The sequence below is a fragment of the Eutrigla gurnardus genome (genome assembly GCF_963514095.1).
Source record: "Eutrigla gurnardus genome assembly, chromosome: 2".
Taxonomy (NCBI): Eukaryota; Metazoa; Chordata; class Actinopteri; order Perciformes; family Triglidae; genus Eutrigla; species Eutrigla gurnardus.
Window position 1 is genome coordinate 14,397,797 of NC_139916.1, and position 18,081 is coordinate 14,415,877.

Here is an 18,081-nt window from a genome sequence, read left to right on the forward strand (position 1 = left end):
ATCCATATGTAGAGCTGGCACAACGTTTTCTGAGAGCAGCAGTGCACACTATATCCAACTTAAAGTTTTACAAGTGAATTAACATTCACTCTACAACACCAATTATCTGTGACACAGCAGCTGTGATTTCAATTGTTGTTCATCAAAGCTCCAATAGCATCCCTAATAAGACATTTTTCACCACCAAAATTAGATTCAACCCATGGATTGTCCTTTATGTCGTGGACTTATCATTTTACTTAATAAGAAATTCATCTGACTCTGCCAAACGACAGTGCGTGACATGAGTTCAAAGTAGATACACAATGCCCACTGGGAAGTGGACAGGGTAGCCAATGTTTTGCATGAGCCAGGCAAACTAATGGACAGTAATGGATGAAATTAAGCAAAATTGTTGAAAGTTACTAAGCTGCTTCTTGATTGTGTTGTTTCTTATTAATTAAGAAACATCAATTAACTGTCAGAGGCACATGTTTTATTTAAATCATGGGACAAATATATTGATGATGATGGGATTATGAAAATACGTATTCAAGAAATGAAAACAAAACTGCAGGGAACATATGTATCTCACAATCTGCCAGTAAACAGTGAGGACATTTTCCATTGTTGGCGCACATTTAACATTGGGACAATGACGGGCTCAGTATGACAGGGAAAAACAATTATCACTGAACAATCTTTGTCTAGTGACTCTTCAGTTGCTTTTCCATATAAAACTCCAGCCAGCGTCTCACCACATTTCACAAAATTATATCATTTGCATTTTATCTCACAATGAAAAATCAGAAACACCAGGTGGGCTTATTTGTTTGCTACTGAAGTGAGCCATTGTTTTCTGTTCAAATCTGAATGTTTCTGATTAAATATTGCAGTTATTAAGATAGAGGGCCCTAGTTTCGTAGACCAGGCGCATTCAGCTTTCAGCGCACCTGCGCCGCGCCGACGGGGTGTGTCCGCCTGGACTTTGCAAGTTTCGTCCACCGCGCAGGCTAGCGCAGGCACACCTCCCGTCACTCCCACCCGCGCAAGTGGGAAAGAGGGAGGAGAAGAAGGCGTGAGTGGGAGACGAGGAGGAGACGAGGCGTGGACTGGGATTAATACAGCCGATTCAGATCTTCACCAATCAAATGAGCTCCTCTCCTCACCTTTAATGCGTTAGGGGAGGTTCAGTGCAAGTTACGTCACTTGACAACCCGATGACAGAAGCAGCGCCGGCGCTCCCACCACGCTCACCACGCTCATCACGCGCTGTGCGCGCGTATCATAATAATAACAATGCCCATATTGTAAAAAACAGGAGAGAGAGAGGGAGATGTTTTGGTCCGAGAGGCTGAGTTTCCGTTACGCGTGCCATCCGCCTTTGATCTGACGTCAGATGTGACGGGACAATCTATATAGATATAAATTTACGTGTTGATTCAATTAGTTGCATTAAATAGTGTTTGTTGTGATTATTTATTGCATTTAAATGTGCCTGGAACTGTGGAAACCTGCCTGTGAGGTCTCGGTGACGTGTGCGCACTGCGCGCCGTCAGCCAAACTTCCACTCCGCCAGCTGTGATTCGCATTGAATGAATGGACTTTATTTACGCCTTGCGCCGAAAGTAGACCAGGTTGGAGCTGGCGAGCTTTCAGCGCAGTCTCTGCGAGGCTTTTTGCCACGAAACTTCCGCTACGCCAAGCTGAATCTGTGACGCCTCCCCCTGCTGCGCCGCCACACCCATCTTGGCGCAGGCGATCCACCAAACTGCCAAACTGACGGTGCGCAAGGCTGCGCGGGTCGAAACTTGCATTGCGCCGGCTCCGCCACCCTGCGCCGCCCTGCGCTGGGCCACGAAACTAGGGCCCAGAGACTTGAATGTGGTCAGTGTGAAACAGTTTTAATTTGTGTAGAAGCTTCGACTTTGGTATGTGCTCTACGGCCTTTGTTGATGACCATAGTACACGTACCAAAGGTGTTCTTGGCCTCCATTGACTTCTATTAAAAACTCTTAAAAAGTCCATATTCTCATCAAGACTTCTCAGCCACCTGGCCAAAAGTCCAATGTGTATGTGAATTATATTACAGATTACAAATATGAGCTCATACTTATATCCAACTTATATGAAACAAAAATTGCGAGTGCCAATTTGTTTTGGAAGCAGAACATTGTGTGTTGCTGAGCCTGACCTCTCTCCATGGGCATGCAAATAGAGTGTGGTACCTGTTTTGTTGCTCCTCTTTTCCCTGATTTTGTGAGACTAAAGAACATCCATATAGGAGCTTTATCGAAGAGAGAACATGCTCCAGCCTAGGTGGAGCCCTAGGTGAGATCTGTACATGCTGACACGCCAGAATTTGATTATCCAGCAGACATAAGTTTGAAGTTTTGTTTAAAGTTAGGTGAGCTCCAAGGTTATAACAAATCTCAAATAATCATTTGCCTGTTACTGCTTATTTCAGCAGCGAGCCACGATCTAGGATGAGTGTATTCGGTTTAAAGCAAAACGTTTGTTCCTTGACCTCACCTTTCCTAAAATCAAGTATAAAATCCCTAAAATGGCAACAAAACTAATTTTAAGTCAATTCCAATTTAGTTAACCCCATGAGTAATATTCTCTCTAGTGTTTACTCCTTTCCAGCAATGGAAGTCCACAAATTGCTTGCGTGCTGTTGAGTGGAAGGTTGCCTGGGTTAGAGAAAAGAAAAAGAAGAAAAAGAAAAACTCACATCAAAAGGAATTTGATGTTTAAATCTAAAACGTAGTCTTCCACTTGCAGATCTTCTGCTTTTGTTGTTTATGTGCAGTCGTGCCCTAGTCATCAAAACAAAGAAAAGCTAAAAGCATTTTTATTATTCTAATCACAGACGGATGAAAAGCATCACCTTTAATTAATGAGGAAAGGAGGAGTGCTTCTCAGAATAACTAAGCTCCAAGAAGGCTTGGCCACGATTGTATATGTATCTGACTCCACTGTCAGTCATTTTAAAGCAATTTATTAGAGAATCCTTTTTTAGGGATCAACACTGTCATATGCTGGAAGTCAGAAAAGTTTATTGTGACATTTAGTGTGTTTGGCTATGAGGGCCATTCGATTTCAGCTTCCATTAATCCGTCATCCATTGTGTCTTTTAGACAGTAAGGATGACGGTGCAATAATGATGATCATGAACATTTATAATATTTCTTCATTACAGGGATCTACTATCTTTAAAATTGTACAATATCGCATGTGTGGTGAATTGCCCTGTGATGTAAATAGAAATAAGTACATAAGAGCAGGGACATGTCATTAGCTTGTGACATCCATCTGAGATGCATTTATGGTTTGCTTTGCCGTCAATTATTTGCATTTGTGCATGTTTCCTTTCTTCCATTAACGGTTTAAAAAAAACAGCACTTCAGAAATCTATTCTAATTGGGTGGTTTGTAGATGTGGGTCATAGCAGCAGTCACAGCAAGAATCTTGTCCTCATTTTCTTGATACCATGACTAATTTGGGATACCTTTGGTCACCAAAGCTCCAAATCAGCCGTGTGTGTGATCTCGGTCAGCCAGGACGGATGACCAAGATGTTCCGTTACTTTTTCGCAAAAAAAAAAAAAAAAAAAAAATGAAATAACACTTTGTTATAAATAGTTCCCATTGTCATAACTTTCCATAGTTGTAAAATCTTGATGGTGCATGCAGTGTTTTGCCATCTAATAACCTTTAAACACATAAATCTGTTACTCCAACTGAATTTCTGGATTCTTGTTTTATTCACTCTCACAACTTCTAACACTCTGCTACCAATGCAGCCCCCTTGGTTGTTTTAACACAGGACTGTTTTGGGCCATTAAATGCTGTCCACAGAGTTAGGAACCAGGGGTTGAGATTTAAATCAACGTACTTTCATACGATTTGGCAACAACTAGCAACTGCTGCTGAGTCACTGCTGTCACAGAGAGCTGCAGGACCATAAACTATAATGTAGCTGCACCAAATGTTGAATGAGACACAAGCTGAGAATATTTTCTCCTTCAATGAGCTGGCGACCACAGAATAGCACTGCATACAGTATAAATCAAACCGAGCTCGTTAACAAAATAACCATAACTTGTGAATACATTTGCACATGCAACTCAAACTCATTCTGGATGCATCTGTCGCAGCTGTTTTTAACTGCATCTATTCCACATGAGTTGATGACACACAATCAATGACATAATTAACATTCACAGAATGTTTCAGAACGGGCAATTTAGAGTCATCATTAACCTATCCCCATCCTGCATGTCTTTGGACTGTGGGAGGAGGCCGGAGAACCCGGAGAGAACCCACGCCGACACGGGGAGGCGACAGCACTAACCACCACGCCACCCTGCAGCCCTAAAAGACACTGAAGAAAGTCAAAAATAGCATTTGTTTCTCCATAATTGAAGTGAAATACTTCAGGTGTTTCTCATCCTGGTTTGAAAGATGTTGATGTGTGTCACAGCCATTAGAGAAACATGGAGAAAAGCAACTGGTCTCTGCTGTCCCAGAAGTTTAGAAGAAACAGCCGTCTGAGGACTATAAGGAATCCGATATGAAAATATTTCCCCCTCACCTCTCATTTTTCAGGGAGTTAAAGGTACAATATGTAAGAAATCTAAAGCAACTGGCCGTAAAATCATCCTAATATGTCATAGAGACTCAGGAATAATGATCATATAACATACTGAACTCACCAACAACAACAGTACAGCCAAAATATTCGCATTTAAAAAAATCTTTTGCGGACCGCAAATCATGTTTATGTTTTGAAAACATGTTTTGGCACGTGGCGCCACCCACCGGCGTCTACAAATCATTGCAGTCAGTAGAGTCTCAGCTGCCGAGCAACCACGGGTTGCCAGTTTTGACTGAGCTACAATGGCGGAGGCAACGAAACCCAAAAGAGCTCGTTATGATTCACAAAAACGGCAAGATAAAAACCGAGGCAAAGCGAGGGTCTATATATGGCAGCATTAGCACTGTCCTGTTATGGGCATCCGGCTGTCCAGCCGGCCGGCTGGACGGCGGCTGGACGCTAGCAGCATTGACGGAGGATACTCCAACAGATCTGGCAACCTCGAGTGTGGAGGGGAGGGGGTGGAGGGGGAGGCGGATACGACTCGCCGCAGTGTTTTGAATTTGAGTGTAGTACCGTTTTGGCCACATTTTACACATGGCGCCTTTAATATTTGTCGATTGGGATTCCTTCAACATCAGCAACTTCAGTTGTTAGAACGTATACAGCGCCAGTCAGAATGCAGAAACAGCCACATTAGGTCTTGTTGGGTTTTTGTCTTGTTATTTTTCCACATACAGGCACCAGCATTATAATGGGTGTGAAACAGCTCCGGTGGAGTTGTTTCCTCTGGTTTGACAAGGTTGCAGAATCTGGCACACTCAAGAGCAGAAGTGTCAGAAAGAGAGAATCAACAACTTCCAGTTAATGAGATGACAGTTTCAGCCCGCTTGAAGAAGCAAAACACAACCTTTGGATAGAGTTTAAATATAAAAATGTCCTAACTTTAAAAACTGACAGTAAGAATGTTTTCTTGAAGAATAATGCTAGGATCCAAATTCCTCTAAAACCAAAGAGAGAGCCAAAGCATCAGCACAACAAGCAGAGCTGGTGTAGTTCATACTGAAACACTGCGACTGCATTATAATGATGGAAAATGTCATCCAATGCAACCAGATGATTTAATTGCTTTATTATTTTGTTACGGTTGGATTTCTATTCCACAGAGGAATGAGGCTCACCATCGATACCTTTAAATAGGGTACGTTTATTATTGGTTTTGTTGAAAAAATGTGAGAGCTTCATAATATCCATTTAATAGTTGACCCTGTGATACATGAATTGTATATGACTGCAGGCGCTATATAGATGCAGGCAGTGCTGGATTTAATCTGGTTTATTCTCACTAAACACATTATTTCAAATATAGAGAGCAGTCTAACCAATATAGTGCATCCTGTAATTTAAAACATCTGTCATGGAAAACTACTGCTGAAAAACCAATGACTTATGGATTCCATCGAACATTTCAATCGGCTGCAGGTTTATGAGTTTGAATTTTTCCTTACATCTTGTTGCATTTTATTCCACAATTAGCTAAATGAGTCTGCTTGTTTGCTTCATATCAGCTCAACCATCTGAGTGGTTTGCTCATGTTCCCCAGGTTCAGGGTTTGGCTTCATCAAGTGACTGATGATATTACATTCAGGTGCAGAGCTCTTTAACAGAGCTCTCATCCCACGGCTGTTACATAGGTGATTTGGAAGTTGAATGATGCACTGCATAAAATAAAAAAAAAAATGGTATGATGCTACAGATATATCTACTCAAACACAAAAAGATTGACCCAGTTTGAGAGACCTTTCAATGGCACAGAATGACAAATGCTGAACTGTATTTATCATTTATTTATTGAGAGGCACAACTTTCTAAAGGCGTAGGGTTCTGTAATTACAGCTAGGGGTGTACGATATGACGATATTAGATCGTGAACTATCAAAATGTCTCAAATCGCTCCGCGATCTGCCTTTACTGAGAGATTGTTAGTATCGAGCTACAGTCCACATTCGGAAACGTTTTTTGTGTGGAAACGCAGAAGTCTTGCACGTTTGGGCCGTTGGATCATGCTGCAGCGGATATTCTGCTCCTCTGTACGACGGCGTATTAGGGCCACTGTATGAAACAAATGGAGCCGAGAGAGGGGGGCAATATTCCGGGAAAGAAGTTGCAGATATGCTACTTTAGCTACCGACATTTATGCTAGCTAACGTCCCATGAATGTACGTACATTGATCTTTCTAATTAATCCATCACAACGTGTGAATATGCCTCGTTAAGGTCCTTTGAGTGATGGCTGTTGATGGTTATTGTTGGGTTTTTTTATGGGCCAAATTGTCATCTTATGGGTGTTTATTGATCGGGTGGTAAGGCTAAGACCGTAGCTTTCACTTGTTGTCAGAGCAACGGCAAACATCCGGTCAAGCAACGTGTTTACTTCATCTATGACCGCTATAATAAAGTAGCAAAATTGTTCCCCAAAAGTGAAGGCAAAACATCTTGATCGCCCCCTGGTGGTTGATGGTTTTTATATTAATCACACCTTATAAACCCAGTCCTCTATTGTATTTGGGTCCATATATATAGAGAGGGGGGCTTTACAAAAATAATTGTAATGAGTATGTTCAAATATCCAGGCAGGTATTTATCAGATATGCATAGACTGTAATTAGAGGTGAAAGCTCTGATAGCAGGTTAGCTGTAAAAATGTGAGATTTCAAAGTGTTTCACTTCTGTTGTGCGGCACGTGGCACACTGTGAGGAGTAGAGGAAGTGGAACATTGCGTTTGATCATAAGCAACCACACCACATGCAAGTCTTTTGGATATTTTTGAAAGATTACCTTTTCCAAACCTGCTTTATTCATTGGTTTTGAAAGGTTTGAAAAAAAGCATCCGACCATAAGTTTGAACCTAAACACAAGCTGGTGCATTTTTCTCAGGCTTTCACAATATCACTCTCAAAATCTTTGCTGCAGACCTGACTGCTGCAGAGGGTGGCAACTTGCAGCAAATAACACTTTTCAGCATCAAACCCAGGTGTTTCCCATTAACTACCTCAACTGTGCGGGACTAACCTTAATATTCACCACAAATTCATAATGTAACTAAAATGTTTTTCACGGACTGTCTTCAGTGAAGTAAAGTATTTCAAAAATTATTGTAAGTACAGTACTTGAGTCTAAATGTAATTAGTTACATTTTACCTATCCTAGAGCACAAAACTGTTTACAAGAGCAAGAAGTTCTTCAGTGATATAGTCCCTTAATCTTATTAATGAAAACATTTTTCTTGCATGCATCCGGAAACGGTGAACTGTTTTCACTCTCGTCTATAATCATCTCAGTAAGTGACAAAGTAGCCAGTCACAAACCCAGTAAACACACCAAACTTAGAGAAAAAATTAATATTGGCAAGTATTGTCCGTTTGTGCTTCAGATATTAATTTCTGGAAGACTGCTAACAGGGATAAATACACTGCACCTTTATCTAACAGGATAAAAGGACGGTTGATGAAATAGGTCAAAGCATCATGTAAACAGAACCATTCATCCATATCTAAAATATTTTGCTAATCAGATATTCTGATTTATGTCATTACCAGCAAGATATTATAATAGGCCTATTTTTAATACAATCTTTTACACACAGACACACACACACACACACACACACACACACACACTGCATTGTTTGAGTCAGCATCTACTGGAATATCCTATTACCACCCTCCCTAGTACTGTGCCATCACCACCAGTTTACTATTCCTGATATGAAGGTGCTGCTGACCATGCACAAGTTTGACAACGGCACAGCAGTATTCAACAGGCATATAAATATTTTTTACCTCTTACTTGTCTAGGAGAAGTGTGAGCTAGATTTTGGATTTGAAATTAAAGACAAGCCTGATGAGAAAACCATCGCACCAAAAATGATATAGCTAAACATGAAGGGCACAATATTGTGCCAAAAACAATATCTAGTTAGATTCATATTCCATTAGCCTTTCTTATGTACCTGCTCTATTTATGAATAGTATTTCCAGTATAGAAACAAAAACTTAAAATGTTCTCTTGGCATTGGTCTGTAAAATTTGACACAATTACAATTGGGCAGCAGGTAAATTATGATACCAGGAAAATAATTGGCGGAAATGGCAATTTACTTTGTTAAATAGCAAGGTTCAGTGATGTGAGTAACAGAAATGGATAGAAAACCACAGCAACAAGGCAACATGATAATCTAGCAAATAAGACTGTCATCTATATTAGAGACCCCAAGGAGCAGCTGTGCAGGCAGGGGGCTGATTACACAGGCAGTATGTCACAGTGGAGGAAAGGCAATGAGAGTGTCCACTGGGAAGGTATGGTGTGGCTACGATTTGCAATACACATACAGGTCCGGAAGAAAGACAGAGAGAGAGAATGAAATGGTTTTATGGGTTGCTGGAGAGTCTCAAAAGTGGAAGGAAGAAAGGTCAAATTAACAGTGCATATGTTGCCTTCTCTTAATACAACAAGAATAACCACCTTGTGATCATGTTGCAGTTTACATCCATGTCTGTCCAAATCATCAAACCTATTTAAGAAATATAGAAAACTCCCACAAAACTCGCATCAGCTAAAACAACACTGCAAAATTCCCAATAAAGCAGTTACCTGACGTCATGACTTCTATAAGCCACTCATATAAGACTTGTTGTGTAGTGGAAGGCTGTTCCACACTGTGGCACCAGTGTAAAAAAAGGAACTTCTGGCTAAATGATTCCCTCGACTGCACACTGACCCTAGTATTACACTAATGCAAATATTGGAGCAGACCCACTCATAATATTGTACAAATGACACAGCTTCTGTTATGCCGAGCTGTACTGGCATTATTCCTATATTCATCATGTCAACATGCGTGTGAGGGGATCCAATAAATAATTACAGAACAACATTACTTTTGCATCACCTGCAGTTTGTTCCTAGGTTTAGCTGTCAAAACATTGTACCAAACAAAACATGCGTAATCAAAATGCCAATGTAGTAATGATAAAACAATAAGTTTCATTACAGATAAGTCAAAATATCTTGTTCTGCAAAACAGGTTAAGTTTACTAACACATTTAGATAACTATTCAGCAGCAACAGAATACCAGGAGAGTGATGGTTACAATATTCCTTAATACAAGACACTGAAGCTATAATTTCAGCTCCATTACAAGAACTTTCGATGTATCGATCAGCCAACCTTACAGTTTCTAACTCATAACTTGGAGTGTTTTTGATCTCATTGGCATCAATCCTAGATACAAGTAATGCAGAATCATCAGCATACAACAGCTACAAGAGCTTGCATTTCACAGCTGCTGGCACATCATTAATATACATAAAAAAATAAAAGAGACCCAGGAACAGAACAGAATAGAATAGATGTGGCACCCCCCATTTACTATCCGGAGGTCCTGAAATAACTCCTTTAAATGTCAGACTTGAGCTCTTCCTGTAAGATAAAAAGTGAAACATTGTACAGCAGTATGTCTTTCACCTTTACACTGTCGCTTTGACAACAGCATAGTATGATTTATTGCCTCAAAGGCTTTTTGCAAATCTAGCAAGATCATACCAACATACTTGTCCTTCACCATGTTGTCTGATGAAGTCGAAACAAATGTATGATATATAATGATACCGGTTTCAGTAGAGTAGCTGCTCTGAATCCAAGCTGAAACTCATACAACAAAATGTGCATAGTTTTTAAATCGATACAGGCCTGTAATTCTAGCCATCTGGTTTGCTATTCTTCTTATAAAGGGAAATAACTCCAGCCCTGCTCAGTTCGCATGGGATTATACCCTGATCTATGGGTAAATTTACTATGAGTCACAACGTGAGAAATTACACTGGCTCAAAAATCTGCCTGAGACTAAGTCAGTTGCTTTGTTAGTGTTCATGTGGCTATACATTGCCTTACCCTTTCCACTGAAACAACATTGATCTCAAATACATCAGGAACAACTTTCCTGTCTTAGCTTTTTTAGCACCCATACTAGCAGCAACAGTTGTAGAAAATGTTTTTTTTTTAAAGTATAGAAATAACTAGCAATCTTCCCATTTATCAAAACACGTTATCTTGACTTGTCCATTTTTGACAGATTTAGTGTTGGACTTTCCTGCAGAGCCCATTCTGTTAAGTGCTATCTGTAACTCTTTGGGCTGGTATGAATGTTCAGCAACAGCATTAATCATCATTTGATTTTTGGCTTGATTTTTAAATATGAATATATGTATCGTATTCTGTAGACAATTCTAAGTAGACAAATCTCATTGTTTAATATCTCAAATCTCTGTAGTCATCCACTTTGCAATTTTCAGTTTATTTCTCGTCCTCATTAGAGCAACAGCATCAAGTACAGCCGATAAATGCTCCTCAAAAAGAGGCCAAGCCTGATATTAAAGGTGTTCTTTTGCTTTAATAATTGTTATTACCTCCAAATAGTTGGGAACCAAAAGGCTTATGTCTATTTCTCCTTGTTGCATTTCGTGTTGCTTGGAATATGCCCAATGCATTTTGTACTGTAGATTATAAACAAGGCAATATCACAGGATTTCCGGGGGCTTACAAAACCTCATGGCCACAACGGGATGCTCCACACATAAAGACACAACAGCAGTGGGGATTTTTACCCCAACACAAACTGCAGCAAGATGAAAAGTAAACCTTTTTTCTAGCAGCTGTATATCTGAATAAGATCCCTTTCTCTTACTGACTGACTGGGTGAAGAGTGATAAGTGACAAAAAGGAAAAAGGATTTCTACGTGCATGCGTGTGTAAGAATGGAACAGCAAGCATTATGTGTGTTATTTGTGAGAGATTGAGTCCCCTCACCCCCAAAAATGGTATTGAGGACAGCCCTACTTTGTAGCAGAAATAATTATGTTTGCAGCCTGGTACAAAAACCAGTACATTACAGTCGATCACGACACGACTAATCTCACACAATGTTCAAGATGTTTTATGTCTTGGGTTATTTATAGTTATGGATAGAGTTGGGCCGATTTCCAGTTTCACCGGTTCGGATCGGTGTACGGGGCTAAACCGCTTTAATTTATGCAAACCAGTTGAACAGGCATTTTTTCTTACGATACGTTCTGGAAAATTAAAAACATCAGCGACCTGTGCTGACGCCGTCACGGCACTAAATCCAACTTGAATTTCATTAGTAATAAGCAGCAATAATAAGTGATTCAAATAATATTGTGTTTATTTATAAACGTAGTCGGCCGGTGCACATATTGCAGCCTCCCCGCTGCTGAACAAGCCAAGGCTGGAAGACAGAGATCACATTTCAGTCGAGGTGGGAGGGGGGAGATGTACACGCAGTACCTTGTGTTCGTTTAAATCGACGTTTTAAAGACGTGTTACTAGGCGACGCACCACCGGAGCATTTAACGATATGAGAACGTAGATCCGAAGAAGATAAAAAGGCTGCTAATTGCTTGAACGAGACCGCCGTTGTAGTGTTGGTTATTATGGAACAAAATACAAACTTTGATATATCTGGGCCACTGTTTCCATGGTCTTCTGAGGAATTGTGGCTCCTCATTTATCCACTCACAAGCTCAAAGCACCACTGGGGTTGACCCTTATATACAGTGCATCCGGAAAGTATTGGCAGCGCTTCACTTTTCCCACATTTTGTTATGTTACAGCCTTATTCACTTTTTCTCCTCAAAATTCTACACACAATACCTCATAATGACAAAGTGAAAAAAGTTTGTTTGAAATTTTTGCAAATGTATTTAAAATAAATAATGAAAATATAACATTTACATAAATATTCACAGCCTTTGGTCAATACTTTTGTTGAAGCACCTTTGGCACCAATTACTGCCTCAAGTTTCTCCCATTCTTATTTGCAGGACCTCTCAAGGGTCGTTGTCCTGTAGGAAGATGAACCTTTGCCCCATTCTGAGGTCCAGAGCGCTCTGGAGCAGGTTTTCATCAAGGATGTCTCTGTACATTGCTGCATTCATCTTTCCCTCGATCCTGACTAGTCTCCCAGTTCCTGCTGCTGAAAATCTTCCCCACAGCATGATGCTGCCCCCACCATGCTTCACTGCAGGGATGGTATTGGCCAGGTGATGAGCGGTGCCTGGTTTCCTCCAGATATGGCGCTTGGCATTAAGGCCAACGTGTTCAATCTTTGTTTTATCAGACCAGAGAATTTTGTTTCTCCAGGCAGGCTGTAATTTGCCTTTTACTGAAGAGCGGCTTCCGTCTGGCCACTCTACCATATAGGCCTGATTGATGGAGTGCTGAAGAGATGGTTGTCCTTCTGGAAGGTTCTTCTCTCCACAGAGAAATGCTGGAGCTCTGTCAGAGTGACCATCGGGCTCTTGGTAACCTCCCTGATTAAGGCCTTTCTCCCCCGATCGCTCAGTTTTGCCGGGCCGACAGCTATAGGAAGAGTCCTGGTGGTTCCAAACTTTTTCCAATTACGGATGATGGAGACCACTATACTCATTGGGACCTTCAATGCTGCAGACATTTTTCTGTACCCTTCCCCAGGTCTATGCCTCGATACAATCCTGTCTCAGAGGTCTACAGATAATTCTTTGGACTTCATGGCTTGGTTTGTGCTCTCACATGCACTGTCAACTGTGGGACCTTATATAAACAGATGTGTGCCTTTCCGAATCATGTCCAATCAACTGAATTTCCCACAGGTGCACTCCAATCAAGTTGTAGAAACATCTCAAGAATGATCAGATGAATGTCATGCCAAAGGCTGTGAATACTTATGTACATGGGATTTTTTAAGTTATTTCTTTTTTTTAAAAATTGCTAAAATTTCAAACAAACCTTTTTTTTTTTTTTTACCTTTGAGGTATTGTAACATAAGAAAATGTGGAAAAGGGGAAGCGCTGTGAATACTTTTTAGATGCACTGTACATGTTCTCCTCTTCCCCTTCCCTTTCTCCTTTTCCCAAAGCAATGACTTGCTTCAATTGTTTCAATGAGCCAGAAATGATTGCTGTGTGGTGGAAATAAATGAGAACCGATAACTGCAAAATTGTACCTGAGCAAGGCACTAACTGAATGATTAAAAGCTTGTGTACAATAGTAAGGGACAGTAGTTGCGCTGTATAGCTTGTAAATTGTGTGGACATTTGGACGTTTCATGTCCTCTTTTTCTTCTCTTTATTAAAAAAACAAGGTCCCCGGGGTTCAGAGAACCAGTTGTACTATTATTCTGTATTTCATTGTGAAATGCCTCCATTTTTTCTGGCTTTCTGCCGCTCCACTGTTCTCATCTCATCCTGATACACAGAGGCACTTCATTGGATTAACACTCCCTGGAGACATTATTATTCAGAAGGGATGTATATGTGTGATGACAGCGAAAGCCTCACCTTGAAAGTCAAAGTCAGCCTCCCACCGAGACCCATCCCCTGCGATTCTGCAGTGCCAGTGAATCTGTGCCACATATATATATATATATATATATATATATATATACACAGTATACATATATATATATGAGCAACACAGCTAACCGTGTGGGTAGTGGCCCAAACAGTTGTGCGAAAATCCCCTGCAATATTCTTCTGTTGGTATTATTAAAGGGAAAGAATAATCGACCGAAATAATGTTTCCAAACTTTTTTTTGAGGAGTATATATATATATATATATATATATATATATATAGTTGGCAGATTATTCCAATGGTTTAAGTCTAAAAAGCACTGCAAATACAGCTATGTGTCCTTTTGCCAGTTTTAAAAGTGGGGCGCAGAGTTAGGTCACTCACATACCTTATTCAACAACTACTTCACTGAATTACAGCCAAATATTAATACCGGAATCTGCTGGGTATTTACTTAATCTCTTTCAAGTGCAGTTTCAAGTGACATGGAACACTGAGATAGAAAGTGTAGAGCAGAAAAGGAAATATTAAAAAAAAACTAGAGAAAAAAGGAGAAATCTCAGTCAGTAATGTAGGTCAGTAGTCTTACCTGGCCCAGAGCAAAAGGATGCAATCACAGCCAGGATACTGATGTAACTGAGGTAGGGCATCCATGACAGACTGTCCTGGATGAGAGAGCAAGAGAGATGATATTACTATGACAATCAATATGTTGGCGAAAGATCTCTAACAGGGCTGTCACCGAAAAAAAGTATATTAGGGAAATTGATAATTAAGCTTAATCCTATATTTTATTTTGCTTTTGTTTAAGCAGCCAACACCACCAAATGCATATATGAAAATGTAATCAATGTATCTGTGTATAACATTTGATATTGATACTTTTTAATGATTTTAAAATCTGAGAAATGTTACTTATAATATCATTTGCATGCTGAGGTGATTTCCTCAGAGTGGGAATCCTGGTGGAAATATATTGCACACGGTATAATTGAACCACAGTACAGAGCACCTTTGGGCCTGGAACGAAGTCAGTGAAGAGGAAGAGGGGCTTACCTGAAAATTGAGGAACACTGTGAGCAGGCTGAAGAACACGGCCATGGCAGAAAAACCAAAGATGAGGAGTGGCTTCCTCCCGACTCGTTCAATCACTAAGCCCTGGTAACACAACACAAAAGCAGTAAAGTGTTAGAAAGCATTTCAAGTGTTTCTTGTTCAATGGCTGTGTGATTAAAGACCCATATTTCTAGCAGCATGCCTCGAGGGATGGCAACGTCGGTCTGGTTGACCGCTTTGGTCCGGACCAGAATATCTCAACGTTTATTGGAAGGATCCCCATGACATTTTCTAAAGACATTCATGTTCCAAAGGATGAATCCTACTGCCATTGTTGATCACCCGACTACACCAGTAGTGCCACTATGAGGTTGATATTTTTTGTTTTGTTTTTAAATATCTTGAGAACGTATTCCCACTGATTGTCTAGATTGTCATGACAGTGTGTCGTCGGATAAACCTTAAATCACATTAATCTGTAACACTAACTGGACTTCCTGGATCTTATTTCAGTATTCTCGCTGGTACCTAAAGCTAACATGCCTCCAACAACACAGCCCATTGTGTCGTTTTTATCCGAACGCCCACTTAGTCTTGTAGCAACATCTTGTAACAACAAGACTATTTTCTCATCGCATCGGAAAGCCAAAGATGTGTGATCAATATGTTACAAAGTCTGTGCATTTTTAGAGCTTTCCATACCCTACAAAATATGGTTATAATCCTAATTTGAAAGCAAAGATTTGCTGAAGGAAGAAGGAGCATATGCCATTTATTTGCTTACCCCTTCAAGCAAAGTGAAATCTACTGGAAGTTGGAGGTGAAGAATAACCTATACATAATGCATCATACAGGACACACACAGTGACATACACATGAAGATTTACTCATCCAAAATACCGCATGCTTATCAATAATTCCACATCCAGGTGTCTTTCTCCTAGGCTCATGGATGCACTGTGTGGGACATGAGATGGAGACCTGATTCATGGCAATGCTCAGCCCCAAACTGAGCCCCGAGCAAAGCCCTCGCCACAGCTGCAGGCCGTCTTCCATAATGGCCTCAGAGTGTTAAAGTATGCATGACTTTGCCCTCAAACTCACCTAACCAGTGGGATTTCGTCAAAATGTGGGAAAAGGTGACATTTGTGCGGTATGTATGCCCGTACCACGGGGATTCTGAATGGAGACAAGCTGGAAAAGATATCTACACACTGTCCCTTCCCACTTCAACTCTGTTTGCTCTATCACGCGAAGGGTCCGCCATGTCTGCAACCACCGAAAAATTAGTGGGGAACAGTTGTTTACCATTATAATGTGCACTCTTGTTATATATTGGACTAGTATACATCATTGACATATGTCTTATTTATGTTTTTACATATGTATTGTCATATTACATACTTTTTTATTCATATATTCTTATAATTTCTCGTTTCTCTCCAATTTTTCACAACTGTAACATAACAATTTCTTCCTGACGACCAATAAAGTCTTTCTGATTCTGATATTTACTTAAACTATCCTTGCCAGAGATAGGGAAGTTCGTTCTAAAGCTCGCTGCTGTATTTATACCTTACAACTTAAAGAAGTATGCTTCATTCTGCTGTGGTTGTGACTACTAGGGGAGTTCACTCCGTCAAGAAGCGAGAGGGTGTCGGGGCCGTATCGGTGTAGGAGAGGCGCTGGGCTGCATCACTACAGGAAAACAGGATAAAGATAGAAACTGTTCCAAAGTTTACATCAACAATTGTTTTCTTATTTTTAACAGTTTCCAGTTGGCAGCAGGCTATGTCCCAGAATGTGTCTGCTTTAGATGTATTTGTGTGTGTGTGTGTGTGTGTGTGTGTGTGTGTGTGTGTGTGTGTGTGTGTGTGTGTGTGTGTGTGTGTTTGTGCGTGTGTGTGTGTGTTTGTGCGTGCGTGTGTGTGTGTGGGAGCGAACACCATTGGTCCCTGAAGGCATATGACGGATTTCTCTGCAGTCACACACACACACACACACACACACACACACACACACACACACACACACACACACACACACACACACACACACACTAACTACCAACAACGCAGCTCATTTATGTCTCTGAAGATAAAAGAGGCTCAATATTAATGAGCCTGTATGATAAAGAGTGTTGACGGAAGTGAAGTAAAAAACAACAACAAAATGTGCAAAACAAACAAAATGCAATTATGTGTTTTTCTAGGTTTTGTCCATTTTGTGCAAATAAATTGCCAAATTAACTACTCTTGACCTACCGAGGTCAGACTGCCAATGAAGCTTTAAATGTTTTTTTCATGCTGGTGAAAATCAACACACAAATTACCTTGTATGACCAAGATAATAAAAGGAGATTACTTGTATGTTATATTCTTGGAATGTGCCCAGGATCTAGGCTGTGGCTCTGATTTACATTATCCCTGCAGTCCAAGCGGAGCTGAAGCTATCAGAGCACGTATTCTTGCCCGCGCAGAAAGTAATTTGCAGATAATCGTATTTGTACCGCATGGAAAAACAACTTCCACAGGCAGAATTAGTCAGGGTTGAGAATCCATCACAATACAAATGAAGCATTCATTTAGTTTTTCAAAGTGTCTATTGCTATTCTTTAATTTCCTTGCTACCATGAGGTCAGTTTTTTTGTTATTATTCATGGAATTGCGTGATCATTTGTTTGTGTTTAGACTTTAACTTGCCAAAGGGTTAGAGAGTGTGACGACACAGCCGGATGTGTGTGTGATTTAATGTGGAGTGGCACACATTCCACAGTTCCTGTGTGTTCGCCAGCCGTATCGTGACAAGTGTGCCGAAGTGAAAGGGTGATGGCCCAGTGGGGCACTAGAAAGGGGGGCAGGAGGTCAGTGGGCAGCATTTTGCATGATCTAATTGTACATTGTGACTGTATTTTTCCTTTTATATTTTTTATCATATTTTTCACAATGATGTTACAGTGTTAGGATCGGAATATACTGAGCAACAAAAGAGAGTATGGTATATAATATAATATATATATATAATAGAAGAGTTTA

At 40.4% G+C, this 18,081-nt stretch overlaps 1 protein-coding gene across 2 annotated transcripts in view; it reads right to left on the minus strand.

The window, feature by feature from the left end:
• slc2a9l2 (solute carrier family 2 member 9, like 2) overlaps positions 1-18,081 on the minus strand; it is an 80,306-nt gene that overhangs the window by 26,471 nt on the left and 35,754 nt on the right. For both annotated transcript variants that reach the window (XM_084022839.1, XM_084022840.1), the window contains exons 10-11: positions 15,047-15,148; positions 14,580-14,655 (exon numbers count right to left, since the gene is read on the minus strand). In XM_084022839.1, coding sequence (XP_083878965.1) covers positions 14,580-14,655; positions 15,047-15,148 — 178 coding nt within the window. The remainder of the gene's footprint in view (positions 1-14,579; positions 14,656-15,046; positions 15,149-18,081) is intronic.